Source organism: Tiliqua scincoides, chromosome 1 (assembly GCF_035046505.1).
Source record: "Tiliqua scincoides isolate rTilSci1 chromosome 1, rTilSci1.hap2, whole genome shotgun sequence".
Lineage (NCBI taxonomy): Eukaryota > Metazoa > Chordata > Lepidosauria > Squamata > Scincidae > Tiliqua > Tiliqua scincoides.
The window spans coordinates 135728310-135745537 of record NC_089821.1 but is presented as its reverse complement, the minus strand read 5'-3'; the positions used below and the strand labels follow the sequence as shown (position 1 = coordinate 135745537).

The 17228-nt window shown below is 43.5% G+C and overlaps 1 protein-coding gene across 1 annotated transcript in view; it reads right to left on the bottom strand.

The window, feature by feature from the left end:
• The window catches only part of LOC136645831 (dual specificity calcium/calmodulin-dependent 3',5'-cyclic nucleotide phosphodiesterase 1A-like), a 58809-nt gene that overhangs the window by 27665 nt on the left and 13916 nt on the right, over positions 1-17228 (bottom strand). Inside the window, exons 6-9 of the mRNA XM_066622253.1 lie at positions 12378-12478; positions 8746-8871; positions 5253-5363; positions 5002-5122 (exon numbers count right to left, since the gene is read on the bottom strand). Coding sequence (XP_066478350.1) covers positions 5002-5122; positions 5253-5363; positions 8746-8871; positions 12378-12478 — 459 coding nt within the window. The remainder of the gene's footprint in view (positions 1-5001; positions 5123-5252; positions 5364-8745; positions 8872-12377; positions 12479-17228) is intronic.

Sequence of the window (17228 nt, the reverse complement as noted above, 5' to 3'; positions counted from 1 at the left end):
CTGAGCAGACGTGCCTTTCTCGAGCTCTTGAAAGGCACTCTGTTTTTCCCCAAAAACTGTGGACCTCTAAAGAAGGCCAATTCTATGCTTGAGATCATTCGAAAAGGTATTGAGAACAAAACGGCTAATATAATGCTGTTGTACAAATTGATGGTAAGACCACACCTGGAGTATTGTGTCCATACGGTAATCCTCCAATAATCTTTCTATACTTTGTAGTTCCATTCTTTCTGTAATGCTCAAAAATGCAAAAAAGCTCAGGTAATTATAACTAAATATATTTCAACATGAATCAAATTGAATGTTTTAGTGTAACTACAAGGAAGTAAAGAAGGCCAATTCTATGCTTGGGTTCATTATTGAGAACAAAACAGCTAATATTATAATGCTGTTGTACAAATCAATGGTAAGGCCACACCTGGAGTATTGTGTCCAGTTCTGGTCACCGCATCTCAAAAAGGATATAGTGGAAATGGAAAAGGTGCAAAAGAGAGCGACTAAAATGATTACTGGGCTGGGGCACCTTCCTTATGAGGTTTGGGCCTCTTCAGCCTAGAAAAGAGGCGCCTGAGGGGGTACATGATTGGGACATAAAAAATTATGCATGGGAAGGATAAAGTGGATAGAGAGATGCTCTTTACACTCTCACATAACACCAGAACCAGGGGACATCCGCTAAAATTGAGTGTTGGGAGAGTTAGGACAGGCAAAAGAAAATATTTCTTTACTCAGCGTGTGGTCAGTCTGTGGAACTCCTTGCCGCAGAATGTAGTGATGGCATCTGGCCTAGATGCCTTTAAAAGAGGATTGGACAAGTTTCTGGAGGAAAAATCCATTACGGGTTACAAGCCATGATGTGTATGTGCAACCTCCTGATTTTAGAAATGGGCTATGTCAGAATGCCAAATGCAAGGGAGGGCACCAGGATGAGGTCTCTTGTTATCTGGTGTGCTCCCTGGGGCATTTGGTGGGGCCGCTGTGAGATACAGGAAGCTGGACTAGATGGGCCTATGGCCTGATCCAGTGGGACTGTTCTTATGTTCTTATGGATCTGAGGAGACCGGAGGATTGTTTGTCAGGAGAGACTAACTCCTCCATGTGATGGCTGATCCCTGAGGAGATAAAGCCGGGCCAGGGGGGCTTTCCCAAGAGATTTCGCATCTTGGTAGCAATGGTGAAGAATTCATGCTGAATCAAGCTGAAGATCCCAGCAGGGAAAGACGTTGAAAGACTTAAGTAAGTGTTATTCCTTTTGTGTATGCCTGGCATGGACTGAGTAATTTGATTGCCTGATTTGGTTTTTTTTTTTCCGTGAGAAGAAGAGGAGGGGGGAGGTTTTCCCCCCTCAGCTGTTCATCAGTGTGAGGAGAAATCGTAGAAGAGATTGACCAAGCTTGTTATGGATATATGAAAATATAATTACAACTTTACAACTTTGAATTTCGGTGGATTACAAATTAACTGTCCTTGGACAAAGTTTGTGTATTTGAGCATTTATTGCCCTGGCTTGATATTATTGTTTGGGATTGCCTGAAAGAGCGGCTGGATGTATTGACATTCTTGGAATGTGGTTGTCAAGGTTACAAGTATAAACAACAGATGAGAAAAACAGAAACAAGAAATAACAAGAACAGTGCACCAGCGACATCCAGTGACATCTAGTGGATTTAAAAAGATATTTCAAGACCTGGATTTGTGTTTTTAAGCGGAACAAAGAAGATATAATAAGCTGAGGACATCTAGTGGTTTTAAATAACATTGCGAGCAGAAGGTTTTACTTGATTTTATAATTTTCTTTTGTTATTGTTGATGAGTGATTAGAGGATTGACTGTTGATGTGATGTGATGTATAGATAACTGAAAGTGAATTGTTTGATAAAAGATATTTGAGCTTTACAGGAAGGAAGAACGAAGATGGTGGGTAAAACAGTGACAGTCCGAAGCTCGCCAGTGTTGGAGATGGGACTTGGAAAATTAATACAAGAGAAATCAAAAGGGAAAGACTGGAAACAGACTATGCAAGATAACATGGAAAAACTGTTGGCAATGGTACAGCAACAAATAAACCAATCTGTACAGACCCAAGCCAGTGTAGATGCTTTAACTAAACAATTAGATGAACTTAGCGGACAACTGATGGATTTGAAAATTAGATCAGAAGAAAATAAACAAAAGATTGAGAGAGTGGGAAAAAGATAAGAAAAGATCAAGATAAAATACCGGAGATAGAAGAAAATCAGCACGATGCAGAGATAACGTTAATGGAAATTCAGATGGATAGTGCAGCTCAAGTGGTGAGGATACAAAATATACCAGAAGAGAAAGGAGAAGACACGCGATGGATTGTCATATTAATATCAGAATGGATTGATACACCGATGGAGGAGATATCTAAAGAATTGGATTCAGTGTGAAGAAGAGTGAGCACTTTTTATCTGAGAAAACACAGATTACCAAGAGAAATTTATGTGAAATTCATCAGAACCCTTTACAGAGATATATTACTGAAGGCCTCACAGGAAAAGGAATGATTAGTGGATGATAATAAAATCAAAATTTTGAGACATGTTCCATGGAGAGTGAGGAAGAAGGGAAAGAAAAAATAATGAATGTGGTGGAAATGGGCAGACTTTCAGAAATTTTGAATCACCAACGAAAACCGACATAAATTGAGCAATGGAAACCCTTTTGTGTTTGGTTGAAAATGAAGTTTTAGAAATATATGATAGGGCATTTAGAGGATCGTACTACATATATAACTTGATATGATATGATAGATGAATGATGAATGAAAAATGATATTAAGAGGTAAATTTGGAAGAGGAAATTGATTAAGATATGTAATGATTTATTAGTTTTAGTGATATATGATAATGATATATGATTTCCTGCACCTTTTTTGTTTTGTGTAGTAAAGTATGTTTTTTGTGTTATGTGTGTTTGTTTATATGTCTTTGAAAAATATTTTAAAAAATTTAAAAAAAAAGAAAAAAAGAACAGCACCGCTGGATCAAGCCATAGGCCCATCTAGTCCAGTTTCTTGCATCTTACAGGGGCCCAACAAATGCCCTAGGGCAGGGGTCAGGGAACTTTTTTACCTCTTACCCCCCCAAAAATTTATAAACGCAGACGTTACCCCCTTGATTTGAAAGTAAGGAAATCATACATCCAATAACATTTTGAATTCAAATACTGTATTTAAAATTACTTTGAAAGCTTCAACTTACTTGAAAACTTCAGGTTTTGGAGAAATGATGTTGCTTCATCTTGGATACGAGATCATCAATATTGGGACATTTTGATGTCAGAGCAATATGGATACAGTCTTCCGGGTCCAATCGATTTCTTGTCTTTGTTTTTATGTTCGTAAGAGTGGAAAATCCTTGTTCGCAAAGGTAGGCGGGAGACACTGATGGCCCGGCGCTGTGTGATGACATCATCACTACAGCGCCGGGCAGCTCCAGTCTCCCGCACAGAGCGGAGAGAGCGGGCGGCTGCGATACACGCAGGCTGTGGATACAGCCTGAGTGTATCGCCTGCTCCCTTCCGCTCACCGCATCTGAAGGTGAGCGGAAGGGAGCAGGGCAGCGGGCGGTGTGCACACAGCGCACCAGCCCGCTGCCGGCCCCCTGGAGCGGGTGGAGAGCGGGTGCGCTGACTCCCTCCGCTACCTCCCCGCCCGGCGCCCGCACACAGTTAGGTAAGGCAACCTTACCTATCGCTTCTTCGTCTGACACTCCTCGCAGGCAGACTGAAGATGGCGGCTCTGGATCAGGTGGTACCCGCTCTCTCTACAGCGCTTGCGCCATACACGTAAACGCTGGAGCAGTCCACTGAGAGAGCGGGGGGGGAGCAGAGCAGAGAAGGAGGATGCGGTGACACTGACACACACTGACACTGGCCGTCCGTGCTATAATGGACCGTAATAACTGCTGCTATGCCGATAGTTCCGCCATTGGCCAGCGCAACCTCCTCATTACCCCCAGATTTTCACTTTTACCCCATTTGGGGTAATTTACCCCTGTTCCCTGACCACTGCCCTAGGGAGACAACAAGAATACAAGAGACAACAAGAGACCTGCATCCTACAGATGCAGATGTGATGTGGAAATTTTGTAATGGAGACTTGTCTCTCAAAAAGCAGTTTTTCTGCTTCTCAAAAATTAGTCAGGGCAGGTTCCGTATTAGCCATACGACATCTGTTGAGGTATCAGTCTAGACTAGAGACTAGAGTCTTTGTTCAGTGAAAGAGACAAACTCCCCCACTGCAAGTGGGTTTTGGCTGACCTATGCTCTCAGAGACTTTACCTCACCTGCTGTCTTCTATTGAAGGCGCAGTAAGCATTGCTCCTGCAGCACAGCATGTGTTACTGACTGAGGGCCCAATCCTATACAATGTTCCAGTGCCGGTGCAGTCGTGCCAATGGGGCATGCGCTGCATCCTGTGGTGGTGGGGCAGTCACAGAGACCTCCTCGAGGTATGGAAACATTTGTTCCCTTACCTTAAGGCTGCACTGCTGCTGCACCAGGGCTGGAAAGTTGGATAGGATTGGGTCCTCAGTCTTGGAGGCTTCCCTTGTCACCCACCCCGGTCTCCCCCTTGCTCTTTCCCAGAACCCTGATACCTCAACAATGTTGCCCCTTGGCATGTTGGGAGAATAGAGTCTTAATCCAAATTGTCCCCACATAACTGCTTTTTGATAGAGAAGTTCTCCCCAAGTCACCCTGAAAAACATTTTCAACCATGACACAGTGTTTGTGTTTCATTCCAGACTTTTAACCTAATATCTATTAACTCTTAAAATACAACAAAAGGATTATTTGAACAAAGATTGGTAGGGCTTTATACAAATATTCAAGGGTTAGTAGAGGTAAAAGCACACCTGTGCATTCTTCCAAAGGCATCTATTAAAAACAGAGCCTGCTATTTTGTAGCACTTGTTATGCTGGGATTGTAATTGGTATGCTGTACAGCAGGAGAGATATATCACAAGATGGTACCTGTCTGAATAATTCTTCCATTACCGCTTCTGCCCATTGGTAACTCAGTTCCCAAGCTTTCGATGGATGACTCATGTCAGCTGCATGCAGGATCATACACATTACTTTAGGTTTGTCTGGCCTGTCAAAGGAAAGAAACTTTCTGTTTAGTTCAACAGAGGACCAGAAGATTTGCTTAAGTGAGGGATAATTTAAAGATTTTGATTCTAAGTGAACATCAGAGTGGGAAACAATAAAAACTAGTAGCCAACCTTTCTCTTTGCTGTAGACAATGCAGAACTTGTCTCATGGAACTCATATGTTGGAAATGTTGTGATATGTCTGTAGCCAAGACCATCATAATGACCAATTGGCGCAATTCCCTGCAGGCAAATAGATGCATATTTTACAATGTAAGTGCTCTAAACAAAGATTTTTAAACGTGTGCTCAGTCTCTGTTTCAGTGGTGCAATATTGGTGCAATAATCTGCAATATTGGCAGATTGCAGGAGATGTACATGAGGAATTAGTGGCCTGCACAAGTTCTTCCTGATGAAGACAGGTTCTCTCACAACTGGGAAAATCTTCCTGAAATAGCTGAGTCACACTTAGCTTTTGCACCTGTTAGTAATCATGGCTTATTAAGAGAATGCCTTTCTTGTTGTTATCCTATTATGAGATGTTCTGGGTTCCAAGCCAAGGTCATGTGCCTAGATGAGGCCACATCCCAATTGCATCATATACTTTTTTCTTAGATCTTGTTTTATAAAAGGAGACTTGAAGAAGCCATTAATTATGCATTTGGTGTCAGTGTAGGTAGCTGCAGACATGCTTCACAGCTTGCCCACAAGAGGAACATGTCCATGGGAGGTGGCTCCACTTCTATTGTGAAGTCTGTAAGAGCACTGTGTTTCATTCTGTTTGTCTGGGAGATTATTGCTTGTACAAGGCTAATACATCCAATTCCTGTCTCTCCCCCACTGGTCTGTTCCACTGCTTCCCAATTCAAAGAGAACCTTGTCTATGTGGCAATACAGCCTGGCAACCCTGAGAATGAAATTCTATCACCATATGCTGCAATGTGATCAGCAGTGGCATAACTAAGGAGGTGCAGAGGGTAACAAATGCACCGGGCTACAGCTGCTGGGGGGCAACATCAGGGGCTGGGGCAACACCAGGGGTAACAATGCCCGCATGCAACTTGGGCTACGGGGGGGCAACAGTCATCTACTGTTATCACCGTGTGCAGGAGAGTATAAGTCACACACATGGCAATGGGCTACACAGTTGCCCACCCTAGCAGTCCCCAGCAACTGCCTTCAGCGGGGAAGCTTCCAGCGGGGAAACCCCTTGGAGGGGGGTTGGGGAAGTCCCACCTTGGCCGCCCTTGCTTGGGCGGGAAGGGGACGTGAGGGGACCGTGGGACAGGCCATCCACCTACCCATCTGCCTGCCCGCCCTTGGCGAGCTGGGAAGGGAGTTGAGGCAGCAACAGCAGGCAGACGCTGAGTGGGGAAAGTTCCCTGCAGGAAGAGCTGGCTCCACTTCACCAAAAACCTTGGCAGGACTGGGAGAGGTCTTCACAGGACGCCTCAGTGTTGGGGGGGTGCTGCAGTCCCCCCACCTGAGAACCAACAGCTGCCCCATCGAGGCCTGAGGCAAGGAGCTTTCCTGGCTGAGGTACCAACCACCTCCATCTTGCTCAGCGGTGCAGCAGCGGGAGGGGAGGCGCGTTGCCGCCGCTGCCTCCTGCACAAACTCACTCAGAGCCAATCCTAAGTACATCTACTCAGAAGTAAGTCCTGCTTGGCTCCTTAGCAATTAGCCTTTTACGAGCCAAGATGTGAAATGACATACAAGTTAATTTTTTTTATTAAGGATTTGGTGTCCTATCTTGAATGAAAGAGTAATAAATATAAATGGATATTAATGGTGGGTTATTGAAACTGCTCAGTTTGATAGATAAAATGCAGCATCTCCTTGTAAGATGTCAGAGGTTAAAGATTATTGCTGCTTCATGAGGCTCTCAAAATGAAATCTACTGCATTCTGACCCTCACTATTACAGAAAAGTGAGTCTTTGGAATAGGTTGTAATATATTCAAATGGCAGTTAAAGTATCTTAAAGTAACCAGTCAATGGGGCTTACTTCCAGGTAAGTGTGGATAGGATTGTAGCCTCAGTCAGTCAGCTGTGGCTTCCTCCTGCCTGGCCACCCCAAGTCCTCTCCCCCCCAGCCACTGCGAGCCAGCGAGTGGGTGGCTGCATTGCCACAGCCTCCCTTCCCCCATGTGAGCCAGCTGCGGGACTCAAGCTCTGCCTGCCAAACAAAATGCCCGCCTGTCCAGGGGGCATGTCCAGAGCTTCCCTCTGGACATGTGTGTGCAGGGCTTGCCTCATGACAGACAGTAGTAGGGATTAAGTGCTGGGAGGAGGTGCTGGTGCTTGGGGGATGTGGCAGATTTTTTATTTCTTACTTTAAAAAAAAAAGTGGGTATGAAATCAAAACCTGGAACTGACATCACTTCTGGGGCACCATTTTGCGCTCTGCACCGGGCAACTGGATCATTAGCTACGCCACTAAGGATCAGAACTGAAGATGTTCTCTTTATTGATGTTAATCTGTGCCATTGCTGCCTGTCCTACCTTCCTTTCATCAACAAGGTGTCAGTTCTGGGGAAAGACCTGGCAGTTCAGAGAAACTGCAACTGTCTGGTCTTTCCCCAGGACCGTTTTGAATTTTTTTGGAGGAGGGGTGGTGGTTGGATGGGCAGGGAAAGACGAGCGGACCAAAATTTTCAGTAAGGTCTAAGAATATATCCTGGATATGTGCAAGATTAAATTGCAAGAAATCAGTGCATTTCTAGAGCATTTGCTGCAGTTTGCTTTTTATACCTCATAATGAGCAAAGGTACTGCCAAATGGGACACTTTATCTAGGATTATCTCATATTATGCACCCACCTTTTATGAGTGGCTCACAAAATGTTATCTTCCATCCTTGGTATACCCAGACTTTTCCATGATTAAAATAATCACATTTATTAATGTTACAAGCCCATAAAAAGTTAAGTCTACCTGCCCACAAATAACTATGTGAATAATTTATGAACTACTAAATGTGAACCAATAATATGTGAACCACTAAAACAGTGGTTTTCAAACTCTCAGGGAGAGTTTGAACCACAGTACATTCTGGCGGGGGGGAGGAAGTGATTCTGGAGATCATGTAACTCAGGGGGCTGCAGGGACTGGGATATACTCACCAGTCCCTGCAGCAGCCTTCCAGGTGCGGGGAGTCCTGCGCAAGTGTCTGCAGGGCTCCCCAGGTCTTGAAAAGTGAAAGCGCAGCGATCGTGCTCCACTTCCGCAAAACCAGAAGTAGAGCACGATCGCTGCACTTTCACTTTTCAAGACCTGGGAAGCCCTGCAGATACTCACGCAGGACTCCCCACACCCCAGGAAGGCTGCTGCAGGGACCAGTGAGTAAATGCCAGTCCCTGCAGCCCCCTTAGCAACGCGATCCCGTGGATCACCTCGCTGCCTTCCCCCCACCCCTTAAGGGGAAAGTAGCCAGGGCTCACAGGCTGGGGTGTCGCAACACCTCAGCTTGAACAGCCCTGATCTAAAAGAAAAACATATAACTTTAGTGAAACTCCTCATCCAATCCCCTAAAGACAGTGCTTACTTGCCATAGATGGCTAGGTGAGTGACTGGCTAATCTGTCACTAATTTTAGATGTTGAGATGCCACCTGCCTCTGACTCACCTCCATTGCACTTCGGTTAAATTGGCTAGTATGTTCATATCTTGATTTTGCATAAGCTTATAAACAGCGCTGACAGTATGGTTTTCAAGAACAGACTTATCGTTGTACAAAACAGCAGCTTCTGACCTAGTATAAATGTCAACAAAAATAGTCAAGTTAACTCCACTAATTAACAGGCAACCCAATCCTATCCCCTGCCAGCTCATAGTATGCAGCGTTGCCAACAGAACATGCACTGCATGCATGCTACTGTGGGGGGACAACCAGACAACCTGGAAGAGGTAAGTTAAAATGATTTTTACTTACCTCCTTCTAAGCCACCTGGCTGCCAAGGGGTCATCTGAGACCCGCCAGCTATTTAGCTGATGTAAGTCCAAAGAGCCTCAGAGGCATGGAAGGCCAGAAACAGAGGGATAGGATCCAGGGCGATAGGATTGCTGCCGCCAAGATTCTCCCCCTCCTGGCCTCAAACCACCCTCTGATTGCCCCACTCCCCACCCCAATCCCACTTCCCCATCTTACCTGCTCCAGCATAGGTTGGGCGAGCTGCTAGTGTGTGCTTGGAAACCCCAGCCATCTGCGCTGGCAGTTCCAAAGTGCAAACATCAGTGCAGCTTTTGCATCACCAGATCTGGATTTACAACCGAGCATCGCAAGATCCATTGCTGTAGGTCCTGGATAGAATTGCTATACAAGATGGTTGTGTAGTCACAGATCGCTTATTTATTTTTCTTTTATAAGCGCTCTGTGTCAGGTTGTCTACAGGGATGCAAATCTACCATTTTAATGTTTTTGCCTTTTAGGGTAGTGGTTTTTAAGAAGCTGTGTTGTGTGAAATCCTGCCATTCGTCCATAAACGCTATTAGCAGGAAGTTCCTGAAAGATAGTTTTTCCTATTGTTGATATTCCTCTACACTGCACAGCCACAACAGTGCAGTGTTGGCATGTTTCAGGGTTTGATCTCAGTGAAACTATAACAAGCACGACCAGCACTGTGAGTGAATGAAGCCTTATCAATGTGGAAGAGTTACATGGTGACTATACAGAAATTGCTTAGCAGATAAGTCAATGGGTAAAAAAATTCCCTGAAGGAGGAAGTTTGAAAACCATTGATATGTTGAAAACAATGTATCAGATATTCTACAGAAGAGGCGCAGATAAATGTTTTTAGATCAGTGGTTTAGATCAGTGGTTCCCAAACTGTGGGTCCAAGACCCACCAGTGGGTTGTAACCCAATTTTTGTTGAGTTGTGAAACTGACAGGGCAGATCAAGCTATGTGCATCAAGGGTTAAACAAGCTGCTACTTCAGGGAGGGAGAAGCACCAGTGGCATAGCTAGCGAGGGGCGGGGTACCCTAGGTACCAGTCTTGGGGGGGGGGAGATGACACCACAAGTGACCAAAATTGCTAACATTGCGGTGGTTAGGAATAATGCCATCATGTTATATACTGTTAGATGTGGAATTTACAGCAGAATGCAATGAAAAAAACCCAAAGTGAAATATCGCCATTCTATCAAAAATTATAGTCAAAAACCAAAAATGCATGGAAAGTGAAACTGAACCATATCGTGCATTTACTCTTGAATAGGTGAAGTTGCCTTACAGCTCAATCCTGAGCTGCCTGGGACAAGCGGCTGCAGTGGTGCCCAAAATGGCTGCCACCACATCCTGCACGCTTTAGGTAGCAGCCGGTGGCTCCTTGGGAGAAGGGGACTTTTGTCCCCTTCCCCCAGGTAAAGCCAGCGTGCCAAGCCCAGGATTGGGATTAGTCCATTGAAAAGGGCAGGCTGAGAGAATGAGGGCACAATCCTAACCCCTTATGTCAGTGCTTTCCAGCACTGGCATAGCAGTGCCAATGGGGTATGTGTTGCATCCTAAAGTTGGGTGGCACTTATGGAGGCCTCCTCAAAGAAAGGGAATGTTTGTTCCCTTACCTCAGAGCTGCATGGCCCTTATGTCAGCACTGGAAAGCACTGACATAAGGGGTTAGGATTTCACCCTCAGATAGTCCCGATCTGATGAACGAAGCACCCCCAAAACAACTGAGAAGTAAATCCTTCCCTCCAAGTATACGAATGTATTGAGCCCGATGGAAAGCGAAACCAAACCACATGGTCATGTTTACTCACAAGTAAGCAAACATGCCTTGGCTGGTGTTTAGATCAGGCAAAGGGGACTGCAATGATCCCAATCTGATGAACGTGATGCTCAACAAACGTTGCAGAAGGCAACCCCACCATAAAAAGAATAAAACAGAGGGTTCTGCTGGTAAGGTGATATGTTTCCTTTTTTTGACTTGCAAAGCCAGGTGGATCCTGATTTAAACATAAGAACTTAAATTAAACTGGGCACTGGGGAGGACTGAAAATCTCACTGATTTTTTGGAGGGGGGTTGTTATTGCAGCAGGCTACAGAAAAAATTCACTTGGTGGAACAGGGCTGGCTTCCCCTTATTCAATTATTTGTTTTTCTTTAACTTAATTGTTTATATTTATTTTAATTTGCCTGATGATGTCACTTCCAGCCATGAAATCACTTCTGGTGGCTTCCAGACAGATTATCATTCTGAAAAGTGGGTCCTGATGCTAAAAGTTTGAGAACCACTGCCTTAACTCAAAACAGGCCAATGAGATATTCTCGGGGAGGGGATGACACCCTAGTGACCAAAACTCTGGAAATCATGGCTTTTAGGAATTATACCATCATGTTATATACCATTTGATGCAGAATTTCATCCATTGCTTGTGGGGAAATACTCACTGCATTTATTTTCCAGCCATTATTATTAGTCATTTCATGTCATGACTATTACTATCTCACCTACCTCACAGGGTTGTTGTGAGGACAAAATAAGAGGAGGAACCATGCACACCACCCTGAGCTCCTTAGAGGAAGAGTGGTATAAAAATGCTAAAAATTAATTAATTATGTTGTATGAGGGGTAACAAAAATTTATGCACCGCGGGTGTTAAATGACCTAGCTGTGCCTTGGGGAGCCATATACCTTGGGGAGCACTGCAGCCCAATCACCATTATAGCCACACCCCTTGGCATGCATAAATCAGAGGGCAGCTTCTAAGGTCAACCCCTGCTAACTGGTTAAGAGGCACTTTTTCAAGTGGGTGCTCCTCTTTTATTTAGCAGGGGGAGAGTAACTGGCCCACCTCACCCCAGCAGTGTCTGTTCTAGTGGCTGTCTGCTGGTATTCATTTGCATCTTTTTAGATTGTGAGCCCTTTTGGGACAGGGAGCCATTAGATATTTGATTTTCTCTGTAAACCGCTTTGTGAACTTTTGTTGAAAAGCGGTATATAAATACTGTTGTTGTTGTTGTTGTTGTCTCTAAAAGGTTTGAGAACAACAGTTTCAGACACAAGGCCCAAATAATGCAAACGTCATGCACACAGTTCCCTCTTTCCTTGTTACCACTTCTGTTGCTTCATGAAACTGCCATAACTCCCATTCCCAGGCTTCCTTCTCTGACTTCAAAAGTCTGTATACTGTCTGTGCAATGCTGAAAAAGATGCCTTAACAGAATCAGCCAAAGGTTCTTCTCATCCCTCTTATATTTCAGATGGAACAGCAGTAGTCGCACTGGAACATATGATCTGGCAAGGACAGAAAGCATACCTTGTCTGGATATGGAAATAGTTGGTGGTCCCAGTATGTTCGTAGTCGTGGATTGAGGCACTAAAAATCAGTGCTAGTATCTCCAGGTCAGTGAACCAATGCTAGTGAGAAGAAATAAAAGTCAGTCATGCTCTGTATGCAACTACCATAGATGCTTGCCTATAAGGCGAGAAATTTCTACCAATGAATAACACTTTGTGTTATCTGTGGGTCAATTAAGGGTCAGGGCTGTTCAGCAGCCAGAAGGAGCCTGGAGGAGATTTAATAGTGTCTGCAGAGGGTCTGTGAAGTGTCTGAGGAATATTTTGAGTGATTGCAAGCAGCTTACAAACAGGCAGTTTTGTTGACACTTGTCCAATCTCCATTGTACAGTCTTCTGAGCATGCTCCTTAACTCCACACCCAGGAGTGCCTCTTAAAACAACAGTGAACTGTTTAAAAAGTTGTCTGGCAGCGGTTGAAACAGGGTGTTGTGCTGAGGTAAGCTGTTTAGGTTGCTTTATATTGGTGCTGCATGTGTTTTAGACAGTTTTTAAAACTTCAAAAGTTTTTCTGCAGTTTCAAACCTGGATTTTTTTTAAAAGCAATTCAATATAAAGTTCCAGTGGTTCTCACACATTTAGCACCAGGACCCACTTTTTAGAATGAGAATCTGTCAGGACCACTGGAAGTGATGTCATGACTGGAAGTGACATCATCAAGCAGGGAATTTTTTAACAATCCTAGGCTGCAATCCTACCCACACTTACCCAGGAGTAAGTCCCATTTACTATCGTTGTTAAAAGAATATACATTGGTAGCTTGTTAAAAGTACAGGTCTGGAACATTTCTCCAAATGCAGTCATATACCATGGTAGCATCAAGTCTAATATATTAGAAATAAAATATTGAAATGAATGAAGGACTCACCTGAAATTGGCTTGTGAACCTCCTAGTGGGTCCCAACCCACAGTTTGAGAAACACTGCAATGATCAATTCTGTTGCTTTAAGGTAGGGGATGGATCACAGTAGTATACAAGCACCTTGTTAATGTCTTCAAAAACAGTGGTGTGGCTCGATTCTTTCCCCGCTTTCAATCAAGCGCCTGGGCAAGCTGCAGCTCTTCCTCACAAGCACCTTCCCCTAGTTTTACCCCCAACTTATTCAAGGGTCATGGAACACTCCATGATTTTTGGCTCAAAACTTGCCCTTGCCTTATCTGTGAGATTGCTTTATTGGTGAGTATCTATGGTAATCTTTGAGCAAAACAAGACATTACAGTACATTTTCAAAAAATGTTAACAACAGATGCTTCGGTGGAGAAAAGAGTATTTGGGTTAGGAGCTTAGTGTATATTTTACCCTGTAGAGCAAAAGGGCAAAGATCAGCTTTTTTTTTTTTGGGGGGGGGGGGGTGGCTTTCATTTGTTAAATGGTGAAGAAGAAAGAGTTAACCTCTCCGGCCTCGTGTTGTGGTCTTATTCTGAATTGGGTCCTGGTAGTTGCTGCTAACCTCTGAAAAACATACAGACTTTTTCAGACTGTATAGTTAGTCCCCTCACTGCTGAAATATTTGTCAGAAAAGTTTCTGGAGCATTTCTATACGTACAGTGAATTAGAAGAGCTGCATTTTACTACTGTATTCATTTGGATCAACATTGACTGCGATGAGAAGCAAATCAAAGAAAACCACTAGTCAGAAGCTTCTGAGGCAAGATTTTCTGAGCCTTGGATTTTGAATTTTTAAGAAGGGTCTTTTTCATTCATTTGGCACTTGCTTATCAAACTAAGGGCCAATCCTAATTAAAGGCTGCCCATAAGGTGGAACAATGCCAGCACAGGCTCCACTGCATTTAGTGGGCAGTCAGAAACCATGTGGGAATGGAGAGGGGGTTGACTTTATCTTATTCTGCTCTCGCATGGGCTTCTATGGGCCTACTTGGATCTTCAGCAGCTGTTTAGCTGGCACAAGTCTGAGTAGAGGTAAAGGGATGTGCTGGGGTCAAAATGGAGTGTAGGACATCAGTGGAGCCATCACTGTTGATCTATTGTGACTCATCCTATCATATCCCCTGGGGCTCTGATCCCTGGACTGTTCCACCCACCCCTGACATCACCACTGCGTTTTTGGCTCCAGTGGATGGGATCCTTGTCACTGATGCAGGCATGCAGCCACCAGCAGTTGCGCCGGTAACCTCTCTGCACATGCCAGCAGAAGTGCTGCCCTTCCTGGCAGAACTCCACTTCCATCAGTAGGCCGGCACTTTGGCCAGCAGAACTTGTGTTCCAGTGGCAAGCAGCCCAGTTAGAATTGGGCAGTAAGCTTATGGAACAACTTGGTTTAAAGATTGCATTGTAATTCTTTTAACAAGAGCCTTCATACCCTGGCTGATAACTAAAGTGCAGTGTTTCTCTGATGGGCAGAATACACACTGCAAACAAATACATATAATGGAGACCCAACTCTTTTTTTTTTTTTTTGGTAACAAAAAGCAGGGTGGCTGCAGACAGACTCTTGTGCAAGCCCTCTTTCTCTGCTACAAAGCCTGTTTGTCTCCTCCTGAGTCCAGTGCCCATAGCTGCAAGTGGAGGCAGAGTGTCCAGAGAAATGGACCAGACCAAGGCCATTGGATATTTGAGGGAGGCATGCTGTAAGGACTGAGACTGTAAATTTAAATATATCCTGGGAAAGGAGATTGAGAAGAAATTGGAGGTAACCAAAAACAAAAACTGAGGACACAGTCAGCTGGTGAAAACAGTATGGAGTTAGGAGGCTCACTAGCAAGGATGACCAAAGGAGAGATGATACCAAATAAAAGTATGAGAAGCAATTTATTTATTTACTCATTTTGCACCCCGCTTTTCTCCCTGAGGAGCACCCAAAGCAGCATACAGAAGCTTTGAAAATTATAATTTACAATAAAAAAATTAAAACATCCTTTAAAAACTATGAATAAAACACAAAACCAGCAGCAGGTACCTCTTAGTAAGAAAGGGAAAGGCCTATAAAATCCAATCAGCATGGAAACATCCCTATAAAAATCCACAGACATCCACTTATAAAAACCATGAACAAGAAGGCTAGTCTGAAAGGGAAAGTCTTCAGGGAAAAGTCCTGCTGGAAAGCCTCTAAGGAGGGAGTAGTTCATAACTGAGAGGATGTTCCAAAAGGTTGGTGCCACTACTGAGAAGGCCCTGTTTCTTGTCACTGTCCCTGCCACCTCCATAAGCGATGGCACCTGTAATGGCCTTCTTCAATGACTAGAAGAGATGAGATGGATTATACAGAAGAAGGCAGTCTCTTAGATACCCTTGATGCAGGCTAAAGAAAAGCCATAAGCCAAACACAAACAAATGTTATGCTAACAGACCAAATGTTCAATGAAAGCAAATGATATGCCATGCTCACACATTATAGTTTATATGTTTAGCAGCTTAATAGAAAAATGTTCAAATGTTTAAAAAGCCTATATGTGTTTAGCATGCCCACAAACCAGCTAAATCCATCTCTGAGTCTGAAGAAGTCTGAAATTACAAGTGCAGGCTAATTGGCAGTTTTACTGAGATAGCAGAGGAATGGCCTTCCAAGCAGATAACACAAGAGAGTTTTGGGGAGAAATACATTCCCTCCTGCTCTTTTATAAAGACAAAGTTGCCAGAGAGCACCCAAGTCATTTATGAGTGAATTAGTTTAAAACAAATGCTTAGTGTATCAAATCAAATGTTCAGAAGCCAATGTGTTTAGCACATATCACAAACAAATGGGCAGAAATTCATTTTGCCCACTCTGAAGAAGTTTAAAATAGCAAAGCTGAAGGCAAAGCCGTAAATCAGGGGATGTTTTATTGCTAGGCTGTCAGAGCATCAGATAAGGATGAGACTGGAATTTACCAGCTGACAGGATGATGGATGAAGCTAAGCTGTAGTTTCATTTATACTCCCAAGCTTGAATGGCTGCTTCTAAACAGAGGAAAACACATAGAAAGAAAGATTTTTGAACAGGGAACATGCTGAATTTTAAAATATAACTAAACAAGCTTTCTTTAGAACCAAATTGTGCACTGGAAAGAGCCATCAGAAAGTGTCATGTCAAAAGAGTCTTGTACATGCATTCTACCAAAAAACGTCATGATGTGTGACTGCATTTGGGAAAGTGTTACAGATCTGTACTAATGACAGGCTACTGTGTACTCTTAATGCCTAATGAGTAGTGTCTCTAGGGTTGTAAATCAACAAAAGAAGGTATCTGGAAACTGCCAAAGCAGCACACCAAAGGTTCATAGAAATGCCAAATGAATCATGAAAGTTAGCATGTATGTTAATATTTATAAGGAAGAGTGAATTTTAGCTGTTAAAATTAGTTTGATCAAAGCATGGGACACACAGAATAGTGGAAGCTAAAATGAAGACTTAAGTCTCAGATGTATCCCTGTAGCCTTGAAAATGCAGATGCCTGCCTAGAGTTAATTAGGAGTTTGACAAGGAGACTCTAGAGAAGTTACAGTTTACAGATAAGACCCTTATCTCGGCAAAGGCATTCCAACTCTATAACATGCCTGTCAATGGAATTAGATAAGAAACACCATACAGAGAACTAGGGAGTGACCAGAAAATTTATATCTCTCTCTTGGTACCAAGAGCAGATAGTTGAGGTCAGAAGCAGTTTAATGAAAGGACAGTCTATCTTGTTTGACAGACAGAGATAGAGTTTGGTAGATACAAACACCTACAAATCAGCTAAGACAAGAACAGATAAGCAAAGAACATTCCTAAGAGGATCTCCTGATCTGGAAAACATCATTAGAAGCTCTAAGTTAACAAAGAAAGCAGGATTTAACAAAGAGAAATCTCTTGAAAACCTTTGTTTGCAGGA